The sequence below is a fragment of the Mandrillus leucophaeus genome, unplaced genomic scaffold (assembly GCF_000951045.1).
Source record: "Mandrillus leucophaeus isolate KB7577 unplaced genomic scaffold, Mleu.le_1.0 Scaffold763, whole genome shotgun sequence".
In the NCBI taxonomy this organism is placed as follows: Eukaryota; Metazoa; Chordata; class Mammalia; order Primates; family Cercopithecidae; genus Mandrillus; species Mandrillus leucophaeus.
Genome location: NW_012108286.1, coordinates 1,019,556 through 1,035,324, shown reverse-complemented (window position 1 = coordinate 1,035,324; position 15,769 = coordinate 1,019,556). Strand labels below are relative to the sequence as shown.

Below are 15,769 nucleotides of genomic sequence, written 5' to 3'. Positions count from 1 at the left end.
AAATCAGGACTTTGGTTAATGAAAAATTTTAACATATTCTAATAATCATACCTGTATCAGACTGCCAAGCAATCAGAATTCAATGAAAGTACTCAATAGTAGGAACATTATACTTAATTTAATCTTGCAGTATTTTAGGATCCTCACTAGCAATGTAACATACACATATGGAAGCATGAATTAATGGAGAAATTAAAAAGAAAACAGCAATTAAGTATTGCTCATCATTATCATTATTTAAAAAGTACTTATTGGCTGTGTATTGGAGGGCATTGAGTTGCATGCACTGCACTACAAAGTTCTTTGCATGATTTTAACAGTGTTCACACTTGTAGCCACAGAGCTACACTAAAAAGGAAGAGGAATTTACTTGTCTATTGCTGATGGTCAGTTTTTCCAGAAAATGTCGAAGAACCGTTGATGGATCTTCAATTAGACAGTTCCATAAGACTTGTTGAGCCACAGCACTCACTTCAGAAGAGAAAGAAAGTTGAACATTTGTCTTAAATGGAGATAAGTCTATGAGATAAAGTATTTGACAATTTACAAGCTTTAGTATCTCCTTTTTGCCTTAAAAAGGCTCTGTGAACTCTTTTCTCTTTTGAAAGGTAGATATTTGTTCTCTTCGTTGTTGTCTCTGAACATTTTCATATGTAAAGAACAGGTTACCAAAAAGTGTAGGAGTTGTCTTCAGGTATCAGCAATGCTTTTGCAAAGAATATCTCTGTGAATATATGCAATTGTCTTTGTTGTGGAAATCACCCCAATAATAGCAGTAGTAAGCACTTATTAAATTGAAGTCATATTTTATTATTTATTTTATGGAGAAACTGTGAAGGACTATTTGGTTTTTGAAAATATGTTTTGGTTTAGAATGCATATGAATTAGGGATTTTTTTTTTTTCTGTCCACATGAATACTTCAAACAGTATCTCCTTCAGCAAGATAAAGTAGTTGAGCCAGTAACAATTAGGTTCTCACTTCTAATGAGGAAGTCTTAAGAATAAATAATTAATCCTAATGAGAAAGAAAGTGCTATTTCCGTGGGGAAAGTGGTCAGGCTAAGATTGTCTAGAAGTGCCCAGACTAAGAAAGCAGGTGGGTAAAAAAGAGGGCCAGTAAACACCGAATGGTCTTTAGTTTGAACGTGTTTCCCAAATCCATTGGTTTTCAAAAGTAGGAATACAGAATTTAGCATAAAATTATTTCAAATAAATGATACCAATTTTTGATTCAGAAACAAACCATGCAATTAAAGTTAAAGGACATATACATAATATTAACAAAAAATAAATCCAGAGCTGTAGCTTTCATGTGTCTCTACAACTAATTAAAATAGGTGTGAGTTTTTCTCACGTTGAAATTGATTACAAAAATATCTTTACATGTGAAATAAGCCAGGCACAGAAAAATAAATACTGCATGTTTTCACTCTTTGTAGAAGCTAAATAAGTTGATCTCTCAGAAGTAGAGAGTAGAATAGTGCTAACTAGAGACTAGGAAGGGGAGGCAGGAGGGAGGCATGGGAAAGGTTGGTCAATGGATACGAAATTACAGCTAGATAGCAGGAATAAGTTTCAGTGTTCTTTAGCACTGGAGGGTGACTATAGGTAACAGTAATTTATTCTATATTCTCAAATAGCTAGAAGAGAGAATTGTGAGTGTTCCTAACACAAAGAAATGCTATTTGAGGTGAAGGATATGCTAATTACCATGATTTGATCATTACACATTGTATACAGGTATTGAAATATCACTGTACCCCATAAATATGTACATTATGTATCAATTAAAACTTCAAAATGTTCATATTATTTTTATTTTCATTGCTTAAGTAAGGCAGTTTCATGCTTAAAACATGAAAAATACAAAAAAACGCAAGGAGAAAAATAAGACTGGGAAGTCCACTCATCACAGAAACAATTATTAACAGTTTGGAGTACGTCCTTTCACATACATGAAACATATACTTACGTGCATTATTTTATTTTATTTTATTTTTTTGAGATGGAGTCTCACTCTGTTGCCCAGGCTGAAGTGCAGTGGTGCGATTTCGGATCACTGCAACCTCCGCCTTCCAGGTTCAAGCGATTCACCTGCCTTAGCCTCATAAGTAGCTGGGATTACAGGCATGTGCCACCACGCTTGGCTAGTTTTGGTATTTTTAGCAGAGACAGGGTTTTGCCATGCTGACCAGGCTGGTCTCGAACTCCTGGTCTCAAGTGATTCGTCTGCCTTGGCCTCCCAAAGTGCTGGGATTACAAGCATGAGCCACCATGTCCACTCTACTTACATGTATTTTAAAATAGTACTATATGTAGAAAATATTCTTTGATATTTGGTTTTTTACTTAGCAATATATTAACACTTTTTATATTAATATTCATCTAGAATGCAATTCCAGTGCTCACAGAATGTTATTATATGGAGGTACTATGATTAACTATGATTAGGGATTTATAGTCTTTCTAAAATTTTTTATTTTAAATAATGATCAATGTACAACATCCTTTATATAGCCCTCATGAATGTCAGGAAATTGCTAGAAGCCAGATCTATGTCAAAAGTTTTTCACACTTTTGAGTTTTTGATACATATCATGAAACTCTGTTCTAGAATGCTTGTACAGAGTTTTATACTTCATCAGCAAAGTATGAGGATGCTCTTTCTCCTGCTTTTTCGCCAGCAATAGATATTTTCATTTAAAATAATCTTTGCCAACTTTGTAGCCAAAATGTAAGATTTAGTTACTGTTTTAAACAACAATGTTGTTTCCAGGTGTTACTGGCCATTGGATTGCCTGCTTATATCCTTTGCCCATTTTTCTAATGGGGTTTTAAAAAATCATGAATGAGTTATAAGAGCTTTTCTAAATGTAATGTTAAGAAATTAACCTTTGTCGTCACAAATGTTACTCATGTTTTCCCTTACTTTATTGTTTCATTTTGCAATTATTCTTTTTAGGTAGTTAGTACATCTGGAAAGGTAATCACATAAGAGAGATGGTATTAGTGGTGTCAAGTTAATAGCTAAAAGTGACTGTTTGATTTCTATGTGGCCAAATTAGTGTTCTGTTCTCTGGTCACAAACAATGCTCCTGGACCCAACTATCTATTTTAAATGCAATTTTTTGGCCATAAAGGTAGAGGGAGAAGGAAGTGGAGAGAGTGATAGTGTTAGCGCAGTATGTTGGAAATCTGTAATTATAATATATGCATAAAACAGTTCAACACGTGGTCAGTAATGTGTTTAAGAGCAACCTACTGTCTTCTATCAGATAAACAGCTTAAGAATATCACTGATGATCCAACTGTTCAAAACTGTACCTGCTACTCCATCTTCCCGCACCTCACCATCCTCCATCAGATGAACAATGGGAAGTACTGCTGCACAGATGCATGCTGGGAACACTGCTTGTGGGGGCTGAGGCACATGGTGGTTTGGCGTGTGTTCAGTGGTATGTTCCTCATCTAAAATGGGAGACAAAATCAGGGTGCTTTTCTCAGTAATGTAATTCTTTGTTGTTATTGTTGTTTTGAGACAGGGTCTCACTCTGTCACCCAGGCTGGAGTGCAGTGGCATGATCACCGCTCACTGCAGCCTCGACTTCTTGGGCTCAAGAGATCCTCCTGTCTCAGCCTCCAGAGTAGCTGGGACCACACAGGTGTGCCACCACATGTAATTTTTTTATTTTTTGTAGAGATGAGTCCTCATTATGTTGCCCAGGTCAGTCTTGAACTCCTGGGCTCAAGCAATCCTCCTACCTCCACCTCCCAAAGTACTGAAATTACAGGCATAAGCCACTGCATCTGGCCTCAGTAATGTAATTTTAATGCAACATTTCTCAGTTCAAGGCCTACTTATTTAACAGCATAATCCTACCAATGAGAAAATGCCAACATTTTAAAAAAGATGACATTACACAAAGTGCCTCTTCATTTTATAACAAACAAAAAAACCAGGCCACTTTCCAAGTACCACTATTCTTGTTTGGTAGAGAAGCAAAGCACAGACATTCTGGGACATGTGGATCAGCTCAGAACGTTAAATCAATGAAGATAAAATTCTAAGCAGAGACCAAGACATTTTTCATAGATGCAACTGGTTGTGTGCATGTAAGTGTGTGCAAGATGGTAAGCAGTAATATGGGGTAGAAGAAAACACACATGCATTTAGGATAAGAATGGCCCACTCATATTAATGTTTTCATCCTCATTGATAAATACAATAACAAATTAATAATAAATATAATTGCATATAGGAATAAAGGAAAAAGTTTAGATTTAGTAGGCGAGGAAGATAGAAAAGGTATTTAACAGCTTATTAATATGAAAATATACATGTCATTTTTCTAAAGCACTAAAGAACTGTGAGTGTTTGATTCTCATATTAAAACTTACATGGCTATTTGGGATTTTAGAAGGCCTATGGACTAGAGGGTAAGAGACTTATACTGTCATTCTCAGTTCTGGCTTTGAGAGGTGAAGCCAGCTGAGCTTCTGGGTTGGATGGGGACTTGCAGAACTTTTCTGTCTAGCTAAAGGATTGTAAACACACCAATCAGCACTCTGTAAAATTGCACCAATCAGCACTCTGTGTCTAGCTAAAGGATTGTAAATGCACCAATCAGGACTCTGTAAAATTGCACCAATCAGCACTCTGTGTCTAGCTAAAGGATTGTAAATGCACCAATCAGCACTCTGTAAAAACTCACCAATCAGCACTCTGTATCTAGCTAAAGGATGGTAAATGCACCAATCAGCACTCTGTAAAATGGACCAATCAGCACTCTGTAAAATGGACCAATCAGTGCTCTGTAAAATGGACCAATGGATGTGGGTGGGGCCAAATAAGGGAATAAAAGCTGGAATAAAGTAAAGGAAGGGAATAAAAGCTGGCCACCTGAGCCAGCAGCGGCAACCCACTAGGGTCCCCTTCCACACTGTGGAAGCTTCGTTCTTCCACTCTTCACAATAAATCTTGCTGCTGCTCACTCTTTGAGTCTGCACTACCTTTATGAGCTGTACTCACTGTGAGGGTCTGTGGCTTCATTCTTGAAGTCAGCAAGACCAAGAACCCACCAGAAGGAATAAATTCTGGACACAGCCTCATAGTAGATGCATACGGAAATCTTTAAAAATGTGTATAGATATAGTGGGCCAAGCACTTCTGGAACAGTGGAGTATAGATCCCTGAAATCTGTTCCTCCATAAAAACAATGAGAACACTGTGAAATACACTTTTTTTCGGAGCTTTCAAAATTAACCAAAAGCTTGGAACTATTTGAGGACCATGTATTAAAAAAACAAACAAACAAAAAAAAAACAAAAAGGAAAAAGAAAGGTAAACTCTTGATAAGACCAGTAGTATTTCTGGCATTTTAACTTGCCCTACTTACTCACCTCTCCCTCTTCCTAGGTCCTTAGGAGCCTTGAAAATTGACAACCTTGCAACCATTGTAGCTGTGAAAACCAGCAGCCTAGTAGCCACTGGATGGGCAGAGCAGTTTTGGGGCTCCCTAAAAGCCTCAACACCAGAGAACTGTCACTACTTGACCTATCTAGAACCCCATGGAAAATCCCTATTCACAGGATTTGTCTTTATTTAGCTTGACTCAAAGCTTACTTAGTGCAAATAGCTTTATCCCCAGGGCATTTACAAAAAAAAAGAGAAAAAATCAGCAACAATTACTTAACATCGTAGCTGTCTGAGGTGTTCATATCAGTTGGGAGAAGCTGGAGGCTGACAAAAAACTTAAAAGGGAAATCTGGGGAATGAGATTTCTAGAGGGCTTGCAAATCACTGACATATTCCTGGGTATCTAGATGGCTGTACATGTGTACAATGTTGTGCACATGCCCAGGAAAGACCTGAGAAATTCCTGATCTCTCATATTTGGCTAACCTTTAAACTCTACACAAACAGAAAGTACAAAAATGAAGGCTAAGGCAGAGTTTTAAACTACTGGAACACTGAAGATGTGCCTCAACACATCCAAAGTGGTCCTCAGTAAAGGCTGGAAGACCTGGAAGACTTATTAGTTCAAGGCACTTAAAATCTCTGTCTAATCATTACCTGACCACTAATGCAACCAAGTGGGGATTTCAGTGCTCATACTCAACAAAGCTTAGGGACTTTACAAAATTAGTCAAGGAAAATTACTAAACAAACAAAGAGCAACACAATAACAACAAAAAACCCTCATGAGGAAAGGGGGACAATTGATTTGCAGAGTTGCCACATTATATAATTCAAATTGTCCATTTTTCAATAAAAGTTATGAGACATATAAGAAACCAGGAAAATATTGCCCATATACAGAAATAAAAGCAGTCAACATAAACTAACCCTGAGGAAGCTTAAATGTTGGACTTACTAGACAAAGATTTTGTCAACTATTATAAATATGTTTTATTTTAATATGTTATACATTTTATATAAAACATATTATCTTATAAAGTTATAAGATAAAGGTATAAATAAAACTATGTCTTTCACGTGGCATATCTTATATATTAAAATGGCAGACATAAATCTTACCTTATCCAAAACTGCAATAAATGTAAATAAAGGCAAAATTAGCAGAATGGATAAAAACAAACAAATATGAATCAACTGTTATGTTCTAAGATACATAATTTAGTTTTAAAGACACAAATAAGATGAAAGAAAAGGATGAAAGAAGATATGCCATACAGACAGCAATAAAAAATGATGTGGAGTATCTATGTTAACATTAGAAAAAGTATACTGTAAGTGAAAAATTTTTACTACAGGCAAAACAGAGCATGTTATAATGATAAAATGATCAATCAGAAAGACATAACAATTATACAAATATCTGCATATCAAGATTTCATGGTATTGAGAGAAGGATTGACATACAGATCAGTAGAACAGAAATGAAAGACCATAAATACACTACTACATTCACGTTCAATTGATTTTTGACAAGGGTGCCAAGAAAATTCAAGGGAGAAGAATAGTCTTTTCTATAAATAGTGCTGGGACAACTAGTTATCTAAATGTAAAATTCTAACTCATAATATAACAAATATTAACTCAAAGTTGATCACACACCTAAATATAAATGCTAAAACTCTTAGAAGAAAACATAGGAGTAAATCTTTGCGACCTTGGATTAGACAATTGTTTCTTAGATATGACACTAAAAGCACAAATGACAAAAGAAAAAACACACACATTGGACTTAATTAAAATAAAAAACTTGTGTGCCTCAAAGTTACCTTTAAGAAAGTAAAAAAGACACTCGCTTCTCAGCCTTTTGGCTAAGATCAAGTGAAGAAAGTAGAAAGACAAATTATGAAATGGGAGAAAATATTTGCAAATCATATATCTGATAAGTGACTTATATACAGAATGTGTAAATAGTTCTCATAATTTAACAGTTAAAAGACGAATTGCTAGGCCGGGCGCGGTGGCTCAAGCCTGCAATCCCAGCACTTTGGGAGGCCGAGGAGGGTGGATTATGAGGTCAGGAGATCGAGACCATCCTGGCTAACACGGTGAAACCCCGTCTCTACTAAAAGTACAAAAAAATTAGCCAGGCGTGGTGGCAGGTGCCTGTAGTCCCAGCTACTCGGGAGGCTGAGGCAGGAGAATGGCGTGAACTAGGGCAGCGGAGCTTGCAGTGAGCCGCGATCGCGCCGCTGCACTCTAGCCTGAGCGACAGAGCGAGACTCCTCTCAAAAAAAAAAAAAAGACTAATTGCCCAATTTAAAGTGGACAAAAGATTGAATGAACACACTTTTACCAAGAAGATACACATATAGTCAATAAGCATATGAAAAGATGCTCCATATCGTTTGTCATTAGGGAGGTGCAAATAAAAATCACATTGAGTTACCACTTTACACCCATAGGGATGGTTAAAATTAAAAACAAAAACAAAAAAAAAAAAACTAGGGACACACACTGAAATCAGCTGAGGAGGTTTTAAAAACATTGATGGGTCTTACCCTCAGAGATTTTGATTTGGTCTTAGGTATGGTTGGAACTTTTTTTTTAAGCTTCCCAGTTGGTTGTAATATACTGTAGCTAGGTGGAAAACTATTAACTGTCTAGAATAATGTATTCTGAACCCTCAGCAATATGATTACATGCAATGTAATTAAAATAGAGCCAACTTAAAAATGACATTGCTGAGGTAAATCAACAATTTTTTTTTAAAGAATGTCATGCTAATTTTTTTAGAATGTCAAGTCATGAGACAAGTTATTTAATGAAGACAGTGTAATCAAGTGAGATAATGATATTAACTAGGAAGTGTTTCAAACCATGTAAGTCAGGAGAAATAAAACGTATGCAAGAGGACACACCTTCAGCACTGACGGCTGAACGCACTGACCAGACTGACCCGCGGCGGAAGGAATAATTCCTGTGGGAAGTGCTGGAGGTGCAGGATGGACTCACAGACAGTCGACGGGATGCCAGATTGGTGACTTCTTCTACTGGCAAACAAAATGGGGAATGTGAACTTTGGCTTTATAACAAAACAGTTATCATTATCACATTGCTCTTATATCACAAATGCTTACTGCTCTCAGACCATAAGGCTTAAATTTTTTTGAGTGTACTTAGAAAAGGAAAAATTAAAATTAAAAAAGCTCTACAGAGGAAAGACAGAAAATATCCCCTGAAGTTTTTACAAAAGCAGGGCAGAGAATCACTCAATTCAGAATGATTAATCATTTTTTGATACCAACTGACAAACTGCACTTGTGAAGGTTGAAAGATTGGTTGCATTTACTTTAATACACCTACTGGATTCAGCAGTTCCTCAAGTCATTGATTTAATGTAACTAATGTCTGCCTCTGAAAATGGCTAACTCTAAACTTCAGAAAGTTTGGTTAGTGTCAGGAAGTGAGAGAGAGACGGAAGGGGGCATATCACCTCATGTCACATAAAATTGTCAATGTTAATTTCAGAGCACATTATTTCCCTGAGACTCAGCCCCCCAAGAAATCCTGTGTGCAGAGGGCACCTTCTTCTTCCGGCTCTGAGCTGGGCGTGCATGTGGGCTCATAGCAAGCCTCCTGGGTGATGGGGATGGCGGTGATGAGGCTGGCTTCTCGACCAAGACGTTTCTTTTCTTCCTCCTGCTGCAAGTTCTTTAAGATGTGTTCTGCCCTTTGATGGGAGCGGGACACAGCCCGGGCTGAAAAGGATTTCTGTGGAGACATAAAGGCAAGCTCATTTAATAGCAATTCTTCTGCAAGGTCACAGGCATAAAGAGTGTTCGAATGAATCACACAAATGTAGTAGTTTGTCCTCAGGAAATGTCAGGATACCCATGATCCAGTTTCATGGATATTTGTCTTTTTACCAAATTTCCAAGCTGCGTACAGTTAAGCTATTTTTTTTTTCCTTCAATCAGAATGATTCTTCAAGAACATCTATAATTTCTGGAAAGAATCCTATTTCATCTTAGGATTTGGGGGGATATCAATGATTTCCTGTTTAAATATTAAGATCAAATAAAATTTATAAGTACTCCATTCCTTTCTAGAATTTTTTGATCTGTTTTTAAAAGGACATTTATTTTAGGCTGGGTGTGGTGGCTCACGTCTGTAATCCTAGCACTTTGGAAGGCTGAGGTGGGTGAATTACTTGAGGTGAGGAGTTCGAGACCAGCCTAGGCAACATGGTGAAACCCCGTCTCTACTAAAAATACAAAAATTAGCTGGGCACGGTGGCACATGCCTATAATCCCAGCTACTCAGGAAGCTGAGGCATGAGAAGTGCTTGAACATAGGAGGTGGAGATCACACCACTGCACTCCAGCCTGGGCAACAGAGCGAGACCCTGTCTCAAAAAAAAACGAAGGACATTTATTTCATAAGGTTAATAAAATTGAAAGTCAGAACCAAGGAAAGGAGGAAGAAAGAGATCTCTCATATAAGCCAGTTAGTTATATGGCTTATTTCATTTCTGTAGCTCAAGTATCTGTCACACTATAAACACTTAATAATATTTGTAGGAACAAAGTTATGGAATGAAAATTATGAGAGCTGATAGTGTTACTAAGGTTGAATATAAAATCTGACTCTAACAGTAGCTAAGGCATACTGGAAAAATATTAAGAAAAACTCACTCCTCCATAGATAAAGGATCAGGAACAATGAAGAAAAGAAGATTCACTGTAAAATAGCTATTCTATTCATGTCTTAATCATGATGCTTATGCCCAGACAAATTCCAAGAGCTCCAAGAGCTTTGAAGACAGAGTAAGTGGTCCCTGAGTAGAGAAGTGATCACTGGAGTTCTTCTCTAACCTCTTGAAGTAATGTTTATACACAATGGCAATTCCACATCTCTTTGTTGGCTTATAGTCACACGGTGTTCAAGAGACAGGCAGGGGATGTTGATCACTCTTCTACAGGGCTGCATTTGTAGACAATCCCTTTATGGAGGATCTTAACGTAAGACTAAAGGTTTCCTATGTTGAATGACAGAGTAGCAATTGAGAGCATTTTTATTTTACTTTTTATTTTTTATTTTTTTGAGATGGGGTTTCGCTCTTGTCACCCAGACTGGAGTGCAATGGCACAACCTCAGCTCACTGCAACCTCCACCTCCTGGGTTCAAGCAATTCTCCTGTCTCAGCCTCCCAAGTAGCTGGGATTACAGGTACCTGCCACCATGGCCAGCTAATTTTTGTATTTTTAGTACAATCCATTTTCAGAGCCAGGTAGCTAAGCTGGTTTATTATATTAAGGCATAAGGTAAGAACTGTGGAATGAGAAAAATAACTGGATATAAAATCAAGGGACTTGATTTCAAATCTGCAGTGAGCTTGGAATACAGACTGTGGCCAGCTCAGATGAACCCATAACCTCTTCAGGAGAAAAATCAAAGATCTTTATGTTGGTGGCTCAGATGCTGAAATTACTGCCCGTGTGGGAGAAGAACCAGGTGTGTATTTCCCTTCGGCAAGGTACCATCACATATGAAGGTAGAATTAAAATAAAATGGGCATACTGTGATAGGAAAGAGTTTAAAAAACAGTTCTCCAAAGAAAGCTACAAATGCCTAGAAATGCTATGAGTAATATGGAAAGATGTTCAAACTAATTTCATATATTCAACTAAGTTTTTCAAAGAAGTGTGAATAAAATAAACAGTAAGTGGTTTTTGGCCATTCAAAGTGGCAATTAAAATAATAACACTAGTTAATAAGATACTTTTCAATTCTACTCTATAAGGACAAAGTGATATGACTTTTCTGGGGATATTTTGTGAGATGCATCAAAAACCTTTAACAATTATTATTTTATGATTGCCATAAATCCCCTAGGAATTTATGCAAGGAAATAATGATAGATTTGTGCAAAGAGGTGTTCTTTTTTCTATTTTTGCTTTACTTTCCAAATTTTCTACATTACTCTTGTAATTTAGAAAAATACTATTAAACAGGTGAAAAATGCATATTTTGAAGATCAGTGTTTTCAAAAGGTGCATATTCTTGTTTTTTGTCTATAAATGGACTGTGTTCTAAATCTGGCCATTTATGAGTTATATTACACATAGCAGTAATAAGAGCAGGGGTCTCAGAGTGATGTCTGTGATGATGATACTGATGATCGACAAAATGAAGAATAAACCAAAGTTCAAACAAGGAAATAGCTGCCAACTCTCCTCTTTTTCTTATTTTTTCAGGGCTAATGTCTTTAACTCGGATTCCATATTATTGGTTAAATGTGTATGTTTTTATGCAATAAACAGAGGCAAAAGGGCTACCTTTGGCCAAGAAATCAATGCCTAATGCTTTCAGTAGCTTTAAAAGGTGGATTATAAAACAAGACTTTTTTTTTTTTTTTTTAAGATCTGCAAGTGCTCACTACTGGATATTATTCCCTCTATTATATTCACAAGGACAAAGACTTTTTGTGCTAAGTTTCTGTGTTATCATTATATTCTTAGGATGAGAATGAACAAATTACTGCAAACATGAATTGTTCTCTTTTACATGTACACCATGGAACCTGGAGATACTGGAATGGAAATGTGTGTTACTCACAGACTGGTCTTCATTAATGGGGTCCTGGACACTCCCGCTGCACTGAGGAACCCAGGGAGGGTCAAACATTGGGACAGATGGCATTCCAAGCACCGGCGAGGGAAGGGTGAAATTGATACTGGGAGGCGGAATCTGTTAGTTGACATCAGAAAAATTAGGTGACAGGGAATATAAGCTAGAATGAGGCTGAAGTATAATAATGACACAATCTGTCTTAGGAAGTGTTAAGGATCCAAGTGACTTCGCACAGAATGTGCAAGAATTTTAGAAAAGGGCTATTTGCCAAGATTTTCTGTTACAGAGCATAGGATGAACCTATCTGGGCCTCAGTTTACTAATTCATTAAAGGCTTTCAATCAAATGATCTCTATTTGAGTTTATCACCCATCCTCCAAAACACACCTGTAAGTTTATATATAGCAAAATGATTAGAAGATAATTCCCCAGACTTTCATATGCTTACCTCTGGAAATGCTGGTGAGATTTTGAGGTTTATAGAGACTTGATTTTCTTACGCTGTACTCTTCTGTGTTTTAATTTTTTAACAGTAGGAATACATTCATGTATGTTAGGTTTACTTATATAATCAGAGAGAAAAAATTAGAATATCTTTGGCCACACATTGTGACTCTGAGGTTCAAGGGTTTAAACAAACCGTAGTTTGGGTTTGCTAATGTAACTCCTCTGTGAGAAGTATCCCTCACCTTAAAAATCTGCTGTGCTCCTTCCTCCATCCGGGGCCAGACCTGATAGCGAAACCTCCAGAGCGTGTGGAACTTGAGGACAGCGTTCAGCCTCTGCACAGTCTCTGGGTGTTGGAACTCTGACATCAGCATGTCGGACACGGCCTCAGGCACCTTCACTGCACACAGCAGGAACATGGCAGCTGGAGACAGTTAATATTTCATCAGTTATGCTTTCAAAATGCTGCTTAGTTCCCGGGGTTGGGGAGAAGTGGAAACTGCTTCTATCTTGTGAAAATGACTCCTGAGCTATATGGAGCTCGGCTACCAGCACTGGCAAAAGTAAACCTTTGTACCACCCACAGCCTTCCAATAGCTGGTGCGAGGGCAGCAACAACATGACATTTCAGTAGAATCACTCACGCTAAGCAAAGTTTCCTTTGACTCACAGTGAAAAGCTAATGCCAGAGGAAGCAAATGAAGTAAGAAAAGTGCATCTTGAAGCATGATTTTTAGGAGATGGCTAGAGTCATCTCTTAGTAACCCAAGGATAATAAATAAAGTTATCCTTTAAAAACTACCTCAGTTACACTGGCTACATTTTTAAAATTCCACATCATAGACTTTATTAGAAACATATATCCTTCCCAGAGATAGAAGAGGTTGAGAAGCCAAAAGAGATTTAATGAGTCATAATACCATGAAAAATTTTTGTGAAAAGCCAAATATCAGTAAGCGAAAGGCCAAGTTCCATGATAAGTTATAAAGCTAATGAATAATAAGCTTTATAAATAAACTTTATAATACAGATAGAGGAGCCAGTGGCAGTTATAAAAACATACCCTACATGATTATGTCATGAATCTCTCATGTTCTCTTTCACAGAGCATAACAATGTGCTTACGCAGCTGTGCCAGAAGAAGTGGGGTTAAATCCTAGTAGTTCTGATACTTCCCCGCCAAAACATCTTGGGCAAGCCTCTTAACTTATCTTAGCTTCCAATTTTCTTTATTGGTAAACCTCCCAGAAGAACAATAGTGATAATGATAATACTAATACCTTTTAGAACAATAATAATACTAATACCTGCTTCCAAAGTTGTTTTTAGAAGAAAATAAAAGAATATATAAGAAAGTGCTTTGTGTAGTGAAAAGTACAACACATTTCTAACGCATGTTGTTTTTTAAAAATAGAGGTAATATAGTTGTAATGGGAAGGGCATCTATCTGTGCAGTCAGAAAATTTGGGTTTGGTGTCCTTGCCCTTTGAGCTGTGTGAACTTAGATACGTCCTTTCAATTCTCTGACTCAAGTTGGCTCATCTATAGAATGGTTTATCAATAAGATAACGAATATGATCTAGTTCTATAACAAATGCAAGTTATTGTAATCACTATCTTTTGATAATACTTTTCTTTAGCCTACTAGGTGCTTAAATCTCCACTCTTTCTTTCTTTGCTTTTCTTTAAAACGTACTCTACCCTGCCTCACTTTATAAACACTAGGCTCATTCTTTAAGTCACTGCAGAGTTCCATCTTAATCTCATGAAAAAGTTTTCTTGTAATGCTCACAAATCCTCAGATCCAAAGGTAGTTTTATAGCAGTTGTTTCCTTTCAGTTTTTAATACCTTCATAACAATCACCTTGAAGAACTATTTTCCTTTGCTTCCACAGCTTGAGATTATTTGAGTTGTGTACTTTTCTCATCACTTTTTCTAGCTGGGCTTCTTCCTTTGGTCCTCTAGACGTGGAGAAGACCAGTGGCTTAGTGGTTATTCCTCATCTCTTTCTTCTCTACTGACCCTCTCCCAGAGAGCCCATCTACTCTCATTATTTCAGCTGTCAGGTATATCAACTTGTTCCCCAAGTTAACCTCTAACTTTGGCCTTCCTCTTTAGTTTCAGTGTCATGTCACCAACCATATATTACCAACTCTCCTTCATCTAAAAATTACTATTTCTTTTTGAAAAAATTTTAAAAATTTATTTTACAAATATGTACATAATATTTGTACACATAGAGTACATGTGGTAATTTTGTTATAAGCATAGATTGTAACGATCAAGTCAGATTATTTAAAATATCCACCACCTCGAGTACTTACTGTTTCCATGTGTTGGAAACATTTCAAGTCCTGTCTTCTAGCTATTTTGAAATATACAATACTTTGTTGTTAATGATAGTCACACTACTGATAGTCACACTACTATGCTTTTGAACATTAGGACTTATTCCTAACTGTACATTTGTACCCATTAGCCAGCTTCTCTTCATCCTTCCTCTACAACAAAACACTAGTTTTAAAACCAAAGTATTCCACATATTGCTGCAGTATCAAACTTAGTAACAATTCACACTCTGTATACAAGATTGCTCTATGACTCAGAAGCCACGACTGGTTTTTCACAATTCAGTGCAAGGTCCACAGTCATAAGCCTGATATTCAAAGCCGGTTACAAGCTGAGTCCTACTCACCTTTCTAATATTATGCACTCGTGACCCCTCTACAAAAGCCATGCTAGTCTTCAGTCTCCTCAGGCTTCCCAAAAAGCCCAGTGCACTTCCACATTCACCCAGTTTTGCACCCACCATTTTCCCCGCCTGGCTAACTTCTAGGTGTTCTTTAAAAGCCAGTCCATTTGTTTATATTTAAGTTTCCATGACTATCCCACATTTGGGAAGTGTGCCATTCCCTGAACTCCCATAGTGCTCTCTGAGAAGCAAAAACCTAAGCTTTAATGTGAACAAAGATATTTTACCAAGATATTTATTGCAGTGTGGTATAAAAGAGCAAAAGGCTGGACTCCACCTAAATTTTCATCAATAGGTCTTGGTTAAATAAATTATGATATGTCTATTCATTCAGTGGAATATTTTGTAGCCATTAAAAAGAGGCAAAACTATAAACTGACATTTAAAAGCAGTCTGCTAGACATAAATGAAAAAATTCAAAGTGCACTTACAGCATGTCCCATTTGCATGAAAAACAAAACATGCAATATATAACTTACATACACACATACATATATGTGTGTGTGTGTGTGTGT

At 36.9% G+C, this 15,769-nt stretch overlaps 1 protein-coding gene across 2 annotated transcripts in view; it reads right to left on the bottom strand.

Annotated features, from left to right (window-relative positions):
- UNC80 (unc-80 homolog (C. elegans)) overlaps window positions 1-15,769 on the bottom strand; it is a 251,121-nt gene that overhangs the window by 69,131 nt on the left and 166,221 nt on the right. For both annotated transcript variants that reach the window (XM_011966529.1, XM_011966530.1), the window contains exons 31-36: window positions 12,744-12,925; window positions 12,040-12,171; window positions 9,006-9,192; window positions 8,340-8,471; window positions 3,327-3,470; window positions 371-471 (exon numbers count right to left, since the gene is read on the bottom strand). In XM_011966529.1, the coding sequence (XP_011821919.1) occupies window positions 371-471; window positions 3,327-3,470; window positions 8,340-8,471; window positions 9,006-9,192; window positions 12,040-12,171; window positions 12,744-12,925 (878 nt within the window). The remainder of the gene's footprint in view (window positions 1-370; window positions 472-3,326; window positions 3,471-8,339; window positions 8,472-9,005; window positions 9,193-12,039; window positions 12,172-12,743; window positions 12,926-15,769) is intronic.